The 12,670-nt window shown below is 51.6% G+C and overlaps 1 protein-coding gene across 1 annotated transcript; it reads right to left on the bottom strand.

Annotated features, from left to right (window-relative positions):
• Positions 1 to 1,401: 1,401 nt before the first annotated feature.
• Positions 1,402 to 9,974, bottom strand: Ccdc92b (coiled-coil domain containing 92B). The gene is made up of 3 exons (XM_051157945.1): positions 9,821 to 9,974; positions 4,673 to 4,720; positions 1,402 to 2,110 (listed from the first exon to the last, which is right to left on the bottom strand). Exons 1-3 carry the CDS (start codon positions 9,948 to 9,950, stop codon positions 1,497 to 1,499), a joined length of 792 nt encoding a protein of 263 aa, XP_051013902.1. The 5' UTR covers positions 9,951 to 9,974; the 3' UTR covers positions 1,402 to 1,496.
• Between the last annotated feature and the right edge of the window lie 2,696 nt (positions 9,975 to 12,670).

Here is a 12,670-nt window from a genome sequence, read left to right as displayed (position 1 = left end):
GCCGGGGCCCTACGAGGGCCCCCCAGGATTCTACTTCTGTCATCCAATTCCCAGGACCCAGATAGCTCAGCCCAGGCTTGGTTATTGCTCAGTGGCCTCTGCTGCCCTTCGGGGGAGGGGAGAGCTAGGAGGGGTCTGTGCGCAGGATCAGGCTAGAACGTGTTCACCGTGTTCTGCATCCTGCCAAATTCCTGCTTCCTCTTACAAAGTGAAGGACATGAGCCAGGAGTTCTTTTTTCTTCCTGGTGGTCATAACTGAAGAAGTTTGTCAACTACAGAGATCGACTCTGTCCTCACCTCAAGACTCTGGGTGACACAGACACAGTGAGGTGCCTTAGCCAGGGCCAGGACCTGCTAGGGCCCAGTGTCTGAGTGAAGACAGGCATCCTCCCTCAGCAGCCCCAGAGAAGACCTCACAGGCACTTAGGACTCAATGCAGGTCAAACCAAGAGGGATGGGTGGGGGGCTGTGGCATGGCCCCTCCCCTATGAGTTGGACTGAAGCTTCCTGCCTTTGGTAGTGGGGGGAACTGGAAAGAAGGGGGAGACATTCTGCTCTCCTTTTGCCACTCCCAACTAAGAGGGGGAGCACAGAACCATCATCATCATCATCGTATTTTACAGGCTTAGAGGCCTTTCCAGGGTTGGGCACCACCGAGGACTAACCAGTCTTCACTCCCCCCCCCCCCCCCAAAAAACCAAATTTCTACGGACAGCTGCCACTTCTGAGAAGCCAGGCCCTGCTTCCGCCTTTGGGTGCAGCCAGCGGCAAGATTAGCACCTACAACAGGACTGGGAAGTCTGTAAGGTGCCACCCCTCCCCTATGCCCTCCCTCCCCCATGGCAGACCCGGGAAGAACCAATCAGTTTCTCTCCCATGACTCGCTCCAAGGGTTTTTGTTTTCTGTAAGTCAATTGCCACCAGGAACACAGCGGCTCTAAGAGAACGTGACTTGTAAAATAGATTCTAAAGTGTTCCGTGCTCACCTTCAAGGACTTAGTGGGGTGGGGAGTGGCTACTTCCGAGTACGCGAGCCAGCTGCTAAGCTTGTCTCTCCCGAGCAAAAGGCTGGGCAGGGCTGGAGGGTGGGGAGAAAGCAGGGAAGGGGAGCTTGCAGGCCTAGCGGTGCCAAGAGCCACCGTGTTCCTTCCTGTAGGCAGACCCAGCCTTCTCCTGCCCTACAAGGGATTGTCAGCCTTCCAGGGACAGACCAGGCCTCACCCCTCCATCTCTCAGGGGCAGGGTGGGACCCAGATTAGGCTCATTACTGCTAGTCCACCATAAAAAAAAAAAAAAAGGTGCGATCCCTTGGCGCTCCCTCTGCAAAGGAGCTCCCTCTCCGGAGCGGGCAACTCATCTCGGGAAACACACAAGCGGGGGCGCAGCTCTAGAGGGTGGCGGAGCTGGGGCGGATCTGCCGGCTGGACTCCGCCCCGTCCCTGATCTTGCCCGGCCAGGCCTGCTTTGCCCGATGCCACCCACCGCCTGCCCAGCGCCTACTCAGGATCCCCTGGGGCGCTGGGCGTGGAGGCTGGGCTCTCATTGGGCCCCGGGTGCGGGCCACATTGGTCCCGGGGCTCCTGGTGTGGCAGAGGGTGTGGGGTGTCTTGGTCGGGCAGCTCCTGTCGTGGTAGAGGGCGCGGGCCACGCGCGCTGGGCCGCGGGGGCCTCCGCGGGTAGAGGAAGAGGGCAGGGTCCGGCATGGGATCGGTGTCTTCCCAGGCCGCCCAGTCCCGGCCCGGACCCTTGGCGGCCGCCTCCGGAGGGCGGCGGGCCCGTTGTGCGCGCCGGCGGGGCCGGGGTTCGGCGGCAGCGGCGCCGGAGCGCGGGGCCTGCAGTCTCTGGCGCGCGGCATGCAGCTGGCAGGAGAGGTAGGCGGCCGCCTCTGTGTGCTTCTGCAGCTCGGTGCCCAGCACCGTGGCGCGATGGCTGCGGCGCCTCAGCTCCTCCAGAAAGCGGCGCTCCTCAGAGCGCAGGCTGCAGCGCAGAGCGGACACCAGCGCCTCCCGCTGCGCCACCTCCCGCCGCAGCTCCGCGTTAGCCGCCGCCCGCGCCTCCAGCTGCGACTCTAGCTCTCGGCACTTGATCTCCAGCTCCCGGGACACTTCCTCTGTAGAGAAGGGAGAATAACGAGGCGATAGTTCGCCCAAGGCCCTGAAACATAACCAGCTGGCTCATCGGCCACTTCTGCTTTTCCCGCCTCAAAATTCAGCCACTGGGGACCTTATACTCCTGTTATTCTCTGCGTTTGCTTCTTTGGCTTAAACGCCAAAGATCGAGCGTTTATTCGTAAGCAATCTATTGGGCCTTGAGTCTCCGTACCCTGTGTTGGGCCCATGTTTTCACCAAGCATGTAGCGCAGCGTAGTAAATAACCATAAACAAATGTCGGGTTGCCAGTGTGACATGTGCCAGAAAGCCAAATTAATGCTCTGATTCTAAAGGGGATGAGATACCACCAGGGAAAGCTTGAGACCTAGGATGAACAGTCCCTCCCCTGGAGTAGGGGAGCAGCTTGTGGTGTGCCCAGGAGGTGGTGGTGGGTGTCCTTCGCTTCACCGAGCACACTCCCCGTTTTGTGAGTTCTTTTTGCCGACTTGTCTAATGCATAACTTCTGGAGTTGGTCCTAGAAGCGGTGCTACTGAGATCTCTTTAGGTGATGATGCAGAGTCAGAGCTGAGGACCCCTTCCTCCTGCTGGGCCCCTCCCCATCTGTAGCCTGGGGTTTCAGAGGCCAAAGGGGGTATGTTCCTTACAGAGCAGTGGCTTGAGCTCTGGTAACTCCCAAAAGCCCTTCCAGAGGAAAAGTAGTAGTGGTGAAAGTGTCTTTTGTCATGGCTTGTGTCAGGGATGAGTGAGTGTCCCCTTCCTTCAAGCACAGAGGCACCAGGAAGTGTCCACGAGTGCCATAGGAAGACGTGGACAAAATAAGGTCATGTCTAAGAGGTCTCATGTGCCCTAGATGATCTTCAGGTGCAGGAAGCAATCTATAGGATGTCTCACAGTTTAGCTTAAGATTTCCCAGCCTTCCATGCTCAGTTCCTTCTCCCCCGCCCAGGCCTCTCTTTTAGGTTTTTGAGACAGGGTTTCTCTGTGTAGCCCTGGCTGTCCTGGACTCACTTTGTGGACCAGGTTGGTCTCGAACTCACAGAGATCCCCTCACCTCTGCCTCCCTGAATACTAAGATTATAGGTGTGTGCTACAGCACCTGGCTGATCTGTCAATTCTTAAGAATTCTTCAGGTAGCTTGGTATGGTAGTGCATCCCTTCAATCCCAGAACCCGGGAGGCAGCCGGCAGCCGGGTCTCTGTGAGTTGGAGGCCAGCCTGGTCTACAAAGGGAGACCAGGGCAGCCAGGACTGTAAGAGAAACACTGAAACACTGTCTAAAAAAAAAAAAAAAAAAGAATTCTTCTGGTAGTACCTGGTGGTTCATGATTGTAACGTCAACACTTGGGAGGTTGAGGCTGGAGGCTGGCCACAAACTTGAAACTAACTCAGTCTACATAAGTGACTTCTAGGTCATTTGGGATTACAGAGTGAAGCAGTAACTCAACACAAAACAAATGGTCCTGGGTGTCATTGTGTAGCTTAGGGCGGCCTTGAATTTGATACATCACAATGAAGGAACTGGCTGAAGACCCAGGCACCCCTGCCTCTCTTGGCATTCCACCAGCATCCTCTGAACCTTGGTAGCTGGAGCAGCCATCACCAGGCTACCCAGCTGCCTTTCCTATACTTCATCTTGAGCTGGTCTTGTCGCTCAGAACTGGGGCTTCCGGGACAGCACCTCCTCGCTTTTTCAGAACTGGGGCTTCCGGGACAGCACCTCCTCGCTTTTCATTTGTTTGAGACAGGGTCTCCTATGTAGCCATAGATCCTTTGGAACTTGTTAGGTAGATCAGGCTGGCCTAGAAGTTACAGATTTGCCTGCCTCTGCCTCCCAAGTGCTTGGATTAAAGATGTGTGCCACAATTCCCTGCCCAAGTAAGACTTAAGGAGGAAAAAAAAAAAACTTTAACATTTTTATTATGATATTCGTGTGTTTGCGTGTGTGCAGTCTGTGCATATGTTTATGTCTGTATATGACAGTGTGTGGAAGACAAGGGTCAGTGTTGAGCATCTTCCGTTTCTGTTCTTGGAGGCAGAGGCAGGAGGTTTAGGAGTTCAAGACCATCCTTGACTACATAGTGAGTTAGAGGCCAGCTTTCGCTACTTGAGAACTTATCTCAAAACATCAAATCCTGGTCCATCTGTGGGTGGCGGTGGCGCACGCCTTTGATCCTAGCACTTGAGAGGTAGAGGCAGGCGGATCTCTTTGAGTTCGAGGCCAGCCTGGTCCATAAAGAGAGTTCCAGGACAGCCAAAGCTACAGAGAAACCCTATCTCAAAACAACCAATCAACCAAACCAAAACCAAAACCAAAACCAAACCCTGGTCCGGCAACATGGCTCAGCACACCGAGGAGCTAGCCTTCAAGCCTGATGATTTGAGTTTGATCCCTGGGTCCCACACGGTAGAAGGAGAGAACTGACTGACTCCCAGGAATTCTCAGACTTCCACATGTGTGCGTCCCGTTCCCATAATAGCATACAAGGCATTTTTTAAAAAGGCCCGGGGAAACTCAGCTGGGCCTCGTGCACCTCCCAGCACAGCTCACAACCTTCTCTTACCTTGCTGGTGAGACTGGACCTCTCTCATCTCCAGGTCATGGGTCAGTTCTGGGGAAGAGAGAAGAGAGGAGTTCGTGTGCATAGGTGGCACATCAGGAAGTCACAACTCAGGGAGAGGAAGGACAGATCCATACACACCATCTGCACCACCTCCCATAGGTACTTTATATCCCTGGGCCTGGGGCTTCCAAGCCCAGAGATCTTCCCAGCAAAGGCTTTGTGCCTAGGCTTGGGACCAGAGACCACCTCTGCAGGCAGAAGAGCCTGGTTTGTTTAGGGGATATCTGCCTTTCCCTAAGGGTGATGTGCTGCCATTTTGGATGGTTGTGGGGCACTCTTGTTACACAGGGTTTTGACCCATGCAAGCTTAGTTAATTGATGAATGCCGCAGTGCCCAGAACTTCTGGGGAGGGGCAACGGAAATTAAAGGAAGTTTTTTTTTTTTTTAAACCAAACTGAGGGCTGGAGAGATGGCTCAGAGGTTAAGAGCACCGTCTGCTCTTCCAGAGGTACAGAGTTCAATTCCCAGCAACCACATGGTGGCTCACAACCATCTGTAATGAGGTCTAGTGCCTTCTTGTGGCGGGAAGGTGCACATACGGACAAAATATTGTATAAACAATAAATAAATCTTTAAAAAAAAAAAAAAAAAAAAAAACCAAACTGAACATGGAGACACTAATTTCATGGCCAGTATTATACCTGTATTCCTGTCTGAAGATTCCTGTTCTTTCCCAAATCCCAGTTGGCTACCATTCAAGAAGGGCCTAGGGGGGACAGTGCCACCTAGTGGTGGAAGCTGGACCAGGCTTTAGTTTGGTGTTGCAGGGGAGGGGCTCCTCAGGGGCACCGGAGCTGAGGAATGCCATCAGCCAAGGTCACCTGCATAGAAACAAGTTCTTCCGGGATGCGGTATTCTTTGGTGCCCCCAATGCCCCATTTCTCAGGGCAACTGTTTGATCACTATTTTCAGTCCGCAACTCCCAGAGCTCAAAACAGGGAGAGATCAGGGGTTTCCAGCTTGGTGATACACAAACTGCTGGCTCGGACATGGCTGGGGATGGTGGGCTGGGCAAAGGACAGAAGGGAGCCCAAGTCATAGGGCATCCTGGGCAGCACCTGAAGGCTTGAGTATATCTCTGGGAATACTGGCAACAGTACCTCCATAGGCAGGCCTGTGCCCTTGGCCTGCTCTGGTCCCCTCAGGATGCTCTGAGGGACAAAGGTTTTGTTCTCTGGGGAGACCACTTGTTGCTGGGACGCAGAGAGTACCTTAGCTATGGCCGGAGTCTGAACCATCTCCCTGGGGCCACTGGGAGGCCTCTGATGCCTCCACCCATAGGACTCTAGGGGACCTATTTCTCCCCTCCTCCAAGGCCTATGAAATGGCCTGAGGGACCTTGGATCTCCACTAACTTCTCAAGGCCTGATTTCTTTCAACCATTAACCACAGGGCTTGGAAAAGAGACAGAATCCCTGCTGGGCCCCACCTCCCTCATCTCACTTTTTCTGTTTTTTTTTTTTTTTTTTTTTTTTTTTTTTTTTTTTTTTTTTTTGAGATAGGAGCTCCTTATGTAGCCTTGGCTGTTCTGGAACTCACTATATAGACCAGTCCAGCCTCAAACGCACAGAGCTCACCCAGCCTCTGCCTTCCGAGTGCTGAGATTAAAGGTGTGCACTGCCACACTGGCTTCTCCCAATCCCTCTGTACCCATAATCTGATGTGAATCCTTGTAGGTTATATAAGTATTCTATGAAATCAGTACATGGTAGGACCCTGGATCAGTAAAGATATTTCTCTGAGCTTTAGTTTTCTCATTTGGAAAACGGGAACAAAGCAGCACCCCTCTTACAAGGGGCTGATGCCAAAATGCAATGAGAAAAAAAAATAGAGAATTTAGACTAGGGCTAGGCCAGCAGTTAAAGTGCAGGGGTGCCTGTCATCGTCCAGGCTGTGCCCCAAACCCAGAACTTACTTCTACCCCCAAACCCTTTTCTTTTCTTTTTGTTTTCCAAGACAGAGTTTCTCTGCACAGCCCTGGCTGTCCTGGGACTCACTCGGTAGACCAGGCTGGCTTTAAACTCAGAGATCTGCCTGCCTCTGCCTCCTAGGTACTGGGATGGAAGGCGTGTGCCACCGCCGCCTGGTTCCATGTTCTTCCTCTTTACCTGGCTTTCCAGGCAGCCTGCTCTCCTGGGTCCCCCTTCAGTTCCTTCCCTCTGTCCCCTCTATCCCCTCTGCTCTCTCCGTACCTCCCCACTGGAAGGACGGCCTGGTTCGGTCATCTCAGCCCCTAGAGCGGCCACTCCAGACAAGACCACAGTTATTTTTATTTTATTTTTTTTTCACAGTTATTTTTATACTCTTAATCAATAACCAGGAGGCTGCAAGCCCAGGCTCACCTGAGAGCCAGGGGGACCAGAGGGCCCTCTGATCCTGCCTGTTTATGTTGTTATGGGAACTATGCTGTGTCCGGAACGGAAGCACCTAGGTTCTCAGTATCAGGAAAAAATAAAAAATAAAAACAAGAAATGAGAAGATCTGCAATAAGATTTTTAGTCTATTTTCCTCTGATACTGTCACTGTGATGAAAAAGTGGCCTCCGGGGCCATCCACTCTCTGGGGAGGCAGATGGCCAGGAGCCCAGCCTAGGAGGAAGCAGCTGGATCTGTGTGTGCAGTGAGGCTGAGTCAAGACTGCTCATATTCTATGTTAGTGTGAGAAGCGGAGCGGGTCATTCGAGCCTTCTAGGCCTCAGTATCTCACTCTGGGCAACTGACAGGTACAGCACCTTCAGAAAATGGCACAGTTGCTGGTTTTAATCCTGGCTGTGACACTAACACATATATGACGCTTTTTTCTTCCTTCCCCTGAGTCTTGGTTTATCACTTCCATAATAAAGAAATTGTGTCCTGAGGTGCACGCTTTTAATCCCAGCACCTGGGAGGCAGAGGCAGGCAGCTCTCTGGGGACTTGAGGCCAGCCTGGTCTACATAGTGAGTTCAGGACACCCAGGACTACACAGTGAAGAGGAGGAGGAGGAGAAGAAGAAACAGAGGAGGAAGAGAAGGAGGAGAAAATACTAAGTAAATTAGTAGAAAATTGGGTACTAACAACTGAGACATCCATTGAGCTAATGGTGTAACAGCCTGAACTGGAAGAGCTGAGTGTGGTGGCTCACATCTCTGATCCCTTCATTTAAGATGTAGAGGCAGAGCAGGGAGTGGTGGTGCATGCCTGTAATCCCAGTACTTGGGAGGTAAAGGCAGGGGGATCTCTGGGTTTGAGGCCAACATGGTCTATAGAGTGAGTTCTAGGATAGCCAGGGCTACACAGAGAAATCCTGTCTTGGGAAAGAGAGAGGGAGGGGGGAAGAGAAGTGGAGGCAGAAAGATTAGAAGCTCAAAGCCATCCTAGTCAACTTCAGGAGTTCATGGCCAGCCTTGGCTATATGAGGCCTTGTATCAACAAAGACAGAAAACCTGCACTCGGAGACACATGAGCACTTGGGTCACAGTCATGCCTCTGAAAGACGTGGATAGTTGAAGCTACAGGTCCAAGATTAGAGGCCAAGCATAGAATTTCCATTCATTCCTTGCCTGCCTCTTCTCTGCTCACAAATGTAGAAGGCCTCCTTCCTTCAAGCTGTTTCCCACTCGCTCACTCTTCCCCCTCACCCCAAGACAGGGTTTCTCTCTGTAGCCTTGGCTGTCCTGGACTCGCTTTGTAGACCAGGCTGGCCTCAAACTCACAGCGATCCACCTGCCTCTGCCTCCCGAATGCTGGGATTAAAGGTGTGCACCACCACTGCCTGGCTTCTCACTCACTCTTTACCTTGCCCAGGACCTCCCCATCAGCTGAGCCACACATCTCCAGCCGCCAGCGCCACAATTCACTTCTGCTGCTACGCCAGCTGTGCTAATGAAGAAGAGTCTAGTGGCTCCAAACCGTCCATCAGTTCTCTACTGCCCAAGAGCCCAAGCCAAACGCATAAACTCATAGCTTTTTCTGTATTTGTCAAGGTCTCCAGAATCTGGCTCTAGCTGGACACCACTCCCCCCCCCCCACTCTCGTTTTTCGAGACAGAGTTTCTCTGTGTAACAGCTCTTGCTGTCCTGGAACTCGCTCTGCAGACCAGGCTGGTCTCGAACTCACAGAGATCTGCCTGCCTCTGCCTCCCAAGTGCTGGGATCCTTTCTTAGTTTTTTGAGACAGGGCTTCTCTGTGTGTAATAGCCCTGGCTGTCCTGGACTCACTTTGTAGACCAGGCTGGTCTTGAACTCACAGAGATCCGCCTGCCTCTGCTTCCTCCTGAGTGCTGGGATTACAGGCATGCGCCATCACGCCTGGTGCTGAGTTTCTCACAGCACAGCTTTATGCTACTTCCTGGCCTCTGCTATGCTGGCCCATTTATCTGCAGTGGTTTCTTCCCTTCTTCCCCCATCACCTGTCACTTTGCCTGCATATTATTTGCCCTCTAGGGAGATGATATGCTCACTCCTAGGACGGAGGAGCCCACTCTCCATCATCCTGGTGAGCTCCTGCTGGCCTCCTTACTCTCCGATGTATGTTTATTTTTTACATAGGTGATGCTGGGCACAGAATTCAGGGCCTTGTGTATATGATGGGCAAGTGCTCCAACAACACCGAGGAAGACAACACCACTGTAAGAATGCTGTCCTGTCTCCTTGTTATCCACTGGCCCCATGCACTTCCCCATTCCCGAAGGATGACAGTACTCAGTGAACGTGACTCAAGGAGGACAGGAACCCCCATAGAACTGGCTCTTTGAAGACTCACCCACCATCTCAACAGGGTCCTCAGCCTTAAATGCTTTAGGTGTGGGAAGCAGAGGAGGGTGAGGGACAGGGTGTCACATAGCCCAGGCTAGCCTGGAGATCACCAGCTACTTCCCCCGTGGTACTAGGATTCCAGTCCTGTCCTGTCACATTCAGCTCATGCCTGAAATTCACTCTACCTCAAGCCCTGATTCTCATTCAGAAAGAGACACGACAGAACTGGTGTTAGGCTCACAGGGACTCGGGGAGAGCACCCCATTAGAGAAACGGAGGATGGGGACATTGACCACTGCTTTCTCTCCAGTCACCTGGAGGTGGGGGTGGGGAGGGGGTCAGTGTTAGCCTCACCTGAGCAGCGTTTTTGCAGCCTCAGGATCTCCAGGTGCAGGTCTCGAAGCAAGGCCATCTGTTCCTTTTTCAGGAAGTTGATGTGGCGTTGCACGCTCTGGATCTGATGCTCCAGGGACACGGTATCCATGGCAACCCAGGCTTGGGCCCCCACCTGGGTGGAAGACAATGTGAAACCCCATCTTCAGAGGCCATTTGCCCTGCCCCTCCTTCAGATCCCTTGCGGTGCCCTTCACACTAGGCCCTCTTGCCTCTAGGGAGAGGATTCTGCCACCCTCAGCTCTCTCTACTAGCTTTCTCGAACACTGTGAGTGAGCATGTCCTCGGGGAGGTGGTCACTCCCATTTAACAGACGGAGAAGCAAAGGCCTGTGGGAATGGTGGTGCCAGTGACATTTTCCTGCCTCCTCTGCTCCTCAGCAGGCAAACAAATGGAGCAGAAGTTGGCAAAGACAGCCAGATGAGTTTGGGTCTAGCCTTCACTAGATGTGTCATGTGGGGCTAGACCTCTCTGAGGTCTCAGCTTCACAGGGGAGGAGGGTCCCGATAGGTAGTCCAGGCTAGCTTAGAACTCTCCACACGTCCATCTCTGCTGCCTTTGGAGTGCTTCGGATACTGGTGTGCACTGCTGCGCCTGGCTCATAGGATGGATGGGGAGTCTATAGAGAGGAACAGGGCCAGGATAAGAAGACCCGTGTCATGTCTCCGAGGAAACGTGGGGACAGAGAAGCACGCACCTGAATCCCACTCATGGTCAGGCTAGTAGCAGCTCCCCTTCCCCCCTCCACAGCAACTTTTCCATGATGGCCAGTATGCTGGAAAAGCAAAGGTGGAGGCCAAGGCTCTGGGGCCCACGTCTTCCCTGCCAGTCACTCCCTAAGCTGCCTATTTATTTTGGGTAATAGAGTAGCTTGCCTTTGTGACTTTGTAGGTTATTTTCCCCACCTTTTATCCCCTGGTTTCAGCCCCTATCACTACATAAGAGAGAAAGAAGGACAGAGGGGAGAGAAAGAGATCTCTGAATCTAATTTCTTTTCTTAAAAAACTGTTTATTTATTTATTACGTTTACAAAGTTCTGCCTGTATGTGTGCCTGCTGATCTCATTATAGATGGTTCTGAGCTACCATGTGGTTGATGGGAATTGAACTCAGGGCCCTTGGAAGAGTAGGTGGTGCTCTTAACCTCTGAGCCATCTCCCCAGCCCTGAATCTAATTTCTTTCTTCTTGTTTTTTCTATGCTTGTAGTTGGCCTTTGCTACTTTGTGGGTTCTTCCTTTGCCCAGGGTCTCTCTGTGTAGCCTTGGCCATCCTGGACTCACTTTGTAGACCAGGCTGGCCTCGAACTCACAGCGATCTGCCTGCCTCTGCCTCCCGAGTGCTGGGATTAAAGGCGTGTGCGCCACCACACCCGGCTTGACTTTGTTTTTGTTACACTGAGGGGTCTCAGACTCACAAGGTCACGTGATCCTAGAACCTCAGTCTCCTAGGGACCTATGAGTACAGGTGTGTGCCTGCTCAGTTTCTTCAATTCAAAGAAAGTAGCCAGTGTTTATGCTGGAAACAGCCCAGAGTTTGAATCCTGGCTCTTTCAGTTATCCTCTGTGTTGGCTTTGTGCAGAAAGTTAACCTCCGGGAGGTGATCTTTTCCTGATATAAAATGGAGGTAAAAAAGGATGGAGAGGGCCGGGCGTGGTGGCGCACGCCTTTAATCCCAGCACTGGGGAGACAGAGGCAGGCGGATCGCTGTGAGTTCGAGGCCAGCCTGGTCTACAAAGTGAGTCTAAGACAGCCAAGGCTACACAGAGAAACCCTGTCTCAAAAACCGAAACAAAAATAAAATAAAAGAAAAGAAAAGAAAGAAAAAAAAAAAAAAAAAAAAAAAGAAAGAAAGAAAGAAAAGAAAGAAAGAAAAAGGACTGGAGAGACAGCTCTGTAGTTTAAAAAAAAAAAAAAAAAAGCATTTGCTACTCTTCCAGGGCACCGGGACCCAGTTCCCAGCACTCACAACCATCTGTAACTCCAGGTCCAGGAGATCTGACTCTCTCTTCCGGCCTCCAAGTTTACAGACACATATGCAGGCAAAATACTCACACAAACAAAATAAAATAAAAATACTTTTTTAGTAAGTAAATATACTAACAGCCCTAGAACAGCCGTGGAAACGAAATGACACAAGGAATGTGAAGTGCTAGCTAGGTATGGTGGAACATGACTGTAATCCTAGCACTCAGGGAGGCAGAGGTAGGAAGGTCAGAAGTTCAAGGTCAGCCTGGGCTACGTAGTAAGTTGATGTCCAGTCTGAGCTACACTAGACAATACCTCAAACCAACCAACCAATCAGCCAACAAAATGATAAAGTGTTTAGTACAAAATATTACCAGTGTTGCTGGGTGTGGTGGCGCACAGCTTTAATCCCAGCACTCGGGAGGCAGGGGGCAGGTGGGTTGATGTGAGTTCAAGGCCAGCCTGGTCTACAAAGCTGGCCTCGAACTCACAGTGATCCGCCTGCCTCTGCCTCCTGAGTGCTGAGATTAAAGGCGTGCATCACCATGCCTAGCTACTTTATTTCTTCTTCTTCTTCTTCTTCTTCTTTTTTTTTTTTAAATATTTTTGATATTTATTTATTTATTTATTATTGTGTATACAGTGCAGGTGTACACGCAGGCCAGAAGAAGGCATCAGCTCACATTATAGATGGCACATGGGTGTATAGCACATTTGTTTACTGTCTGTTTCCCTTGCTGGACTATTAGCAACACAAGATGAAGGGCTGTTGTTTTTCTCCAGTTCCCTAGTGCCTAGCATAGTGTGGCAGCAAATTAAGTCACTTGATAAATAACTGCAGAATGG

Source organism: Acomys russatus, chromosome 16 (genome assembly GCF_903995435.1).
Source record: "Acomys russatus chromosome 16, mAcoRus1.1, whole genome shotgun sequence".
Lineage (NCBI taxonomy): Eukaryota > Metazoa > Chordata > Mammalia > Rodentia > Muridae > Acomys > Acomys russatus.
Note: the sequence above shows the minus strand (reverse complement) of the source record. Positions and strands in the feature narration are given on the sequence as shown.

Excerpts from the sequence above, each read along its gene's own strand:
- Ccdc92b (XM_051157945.1), bottom strand. The coding sequence starts at position 9,950 with ATGGATACCGTGTCCCTGGAGCATCAGATCCAGAGCGTGCAACGCCAC. Across the intron at positions 4,721-9,820 it reads GCTGCAAAAACGCTGCTCAG|AACTGACCCATGACCTGGAG; the intron begins GTGAGGCTAACA and ends TCTCTTCCCCAG. Across the intron at positions 2,111-4,672 it reads GGTCCAGTCTCACCAGCAAG|AGGAAGTGTCCCGGGAGCTG; the intron begins GTAAGAGAAGGT and ends CCTTCTCTACAG.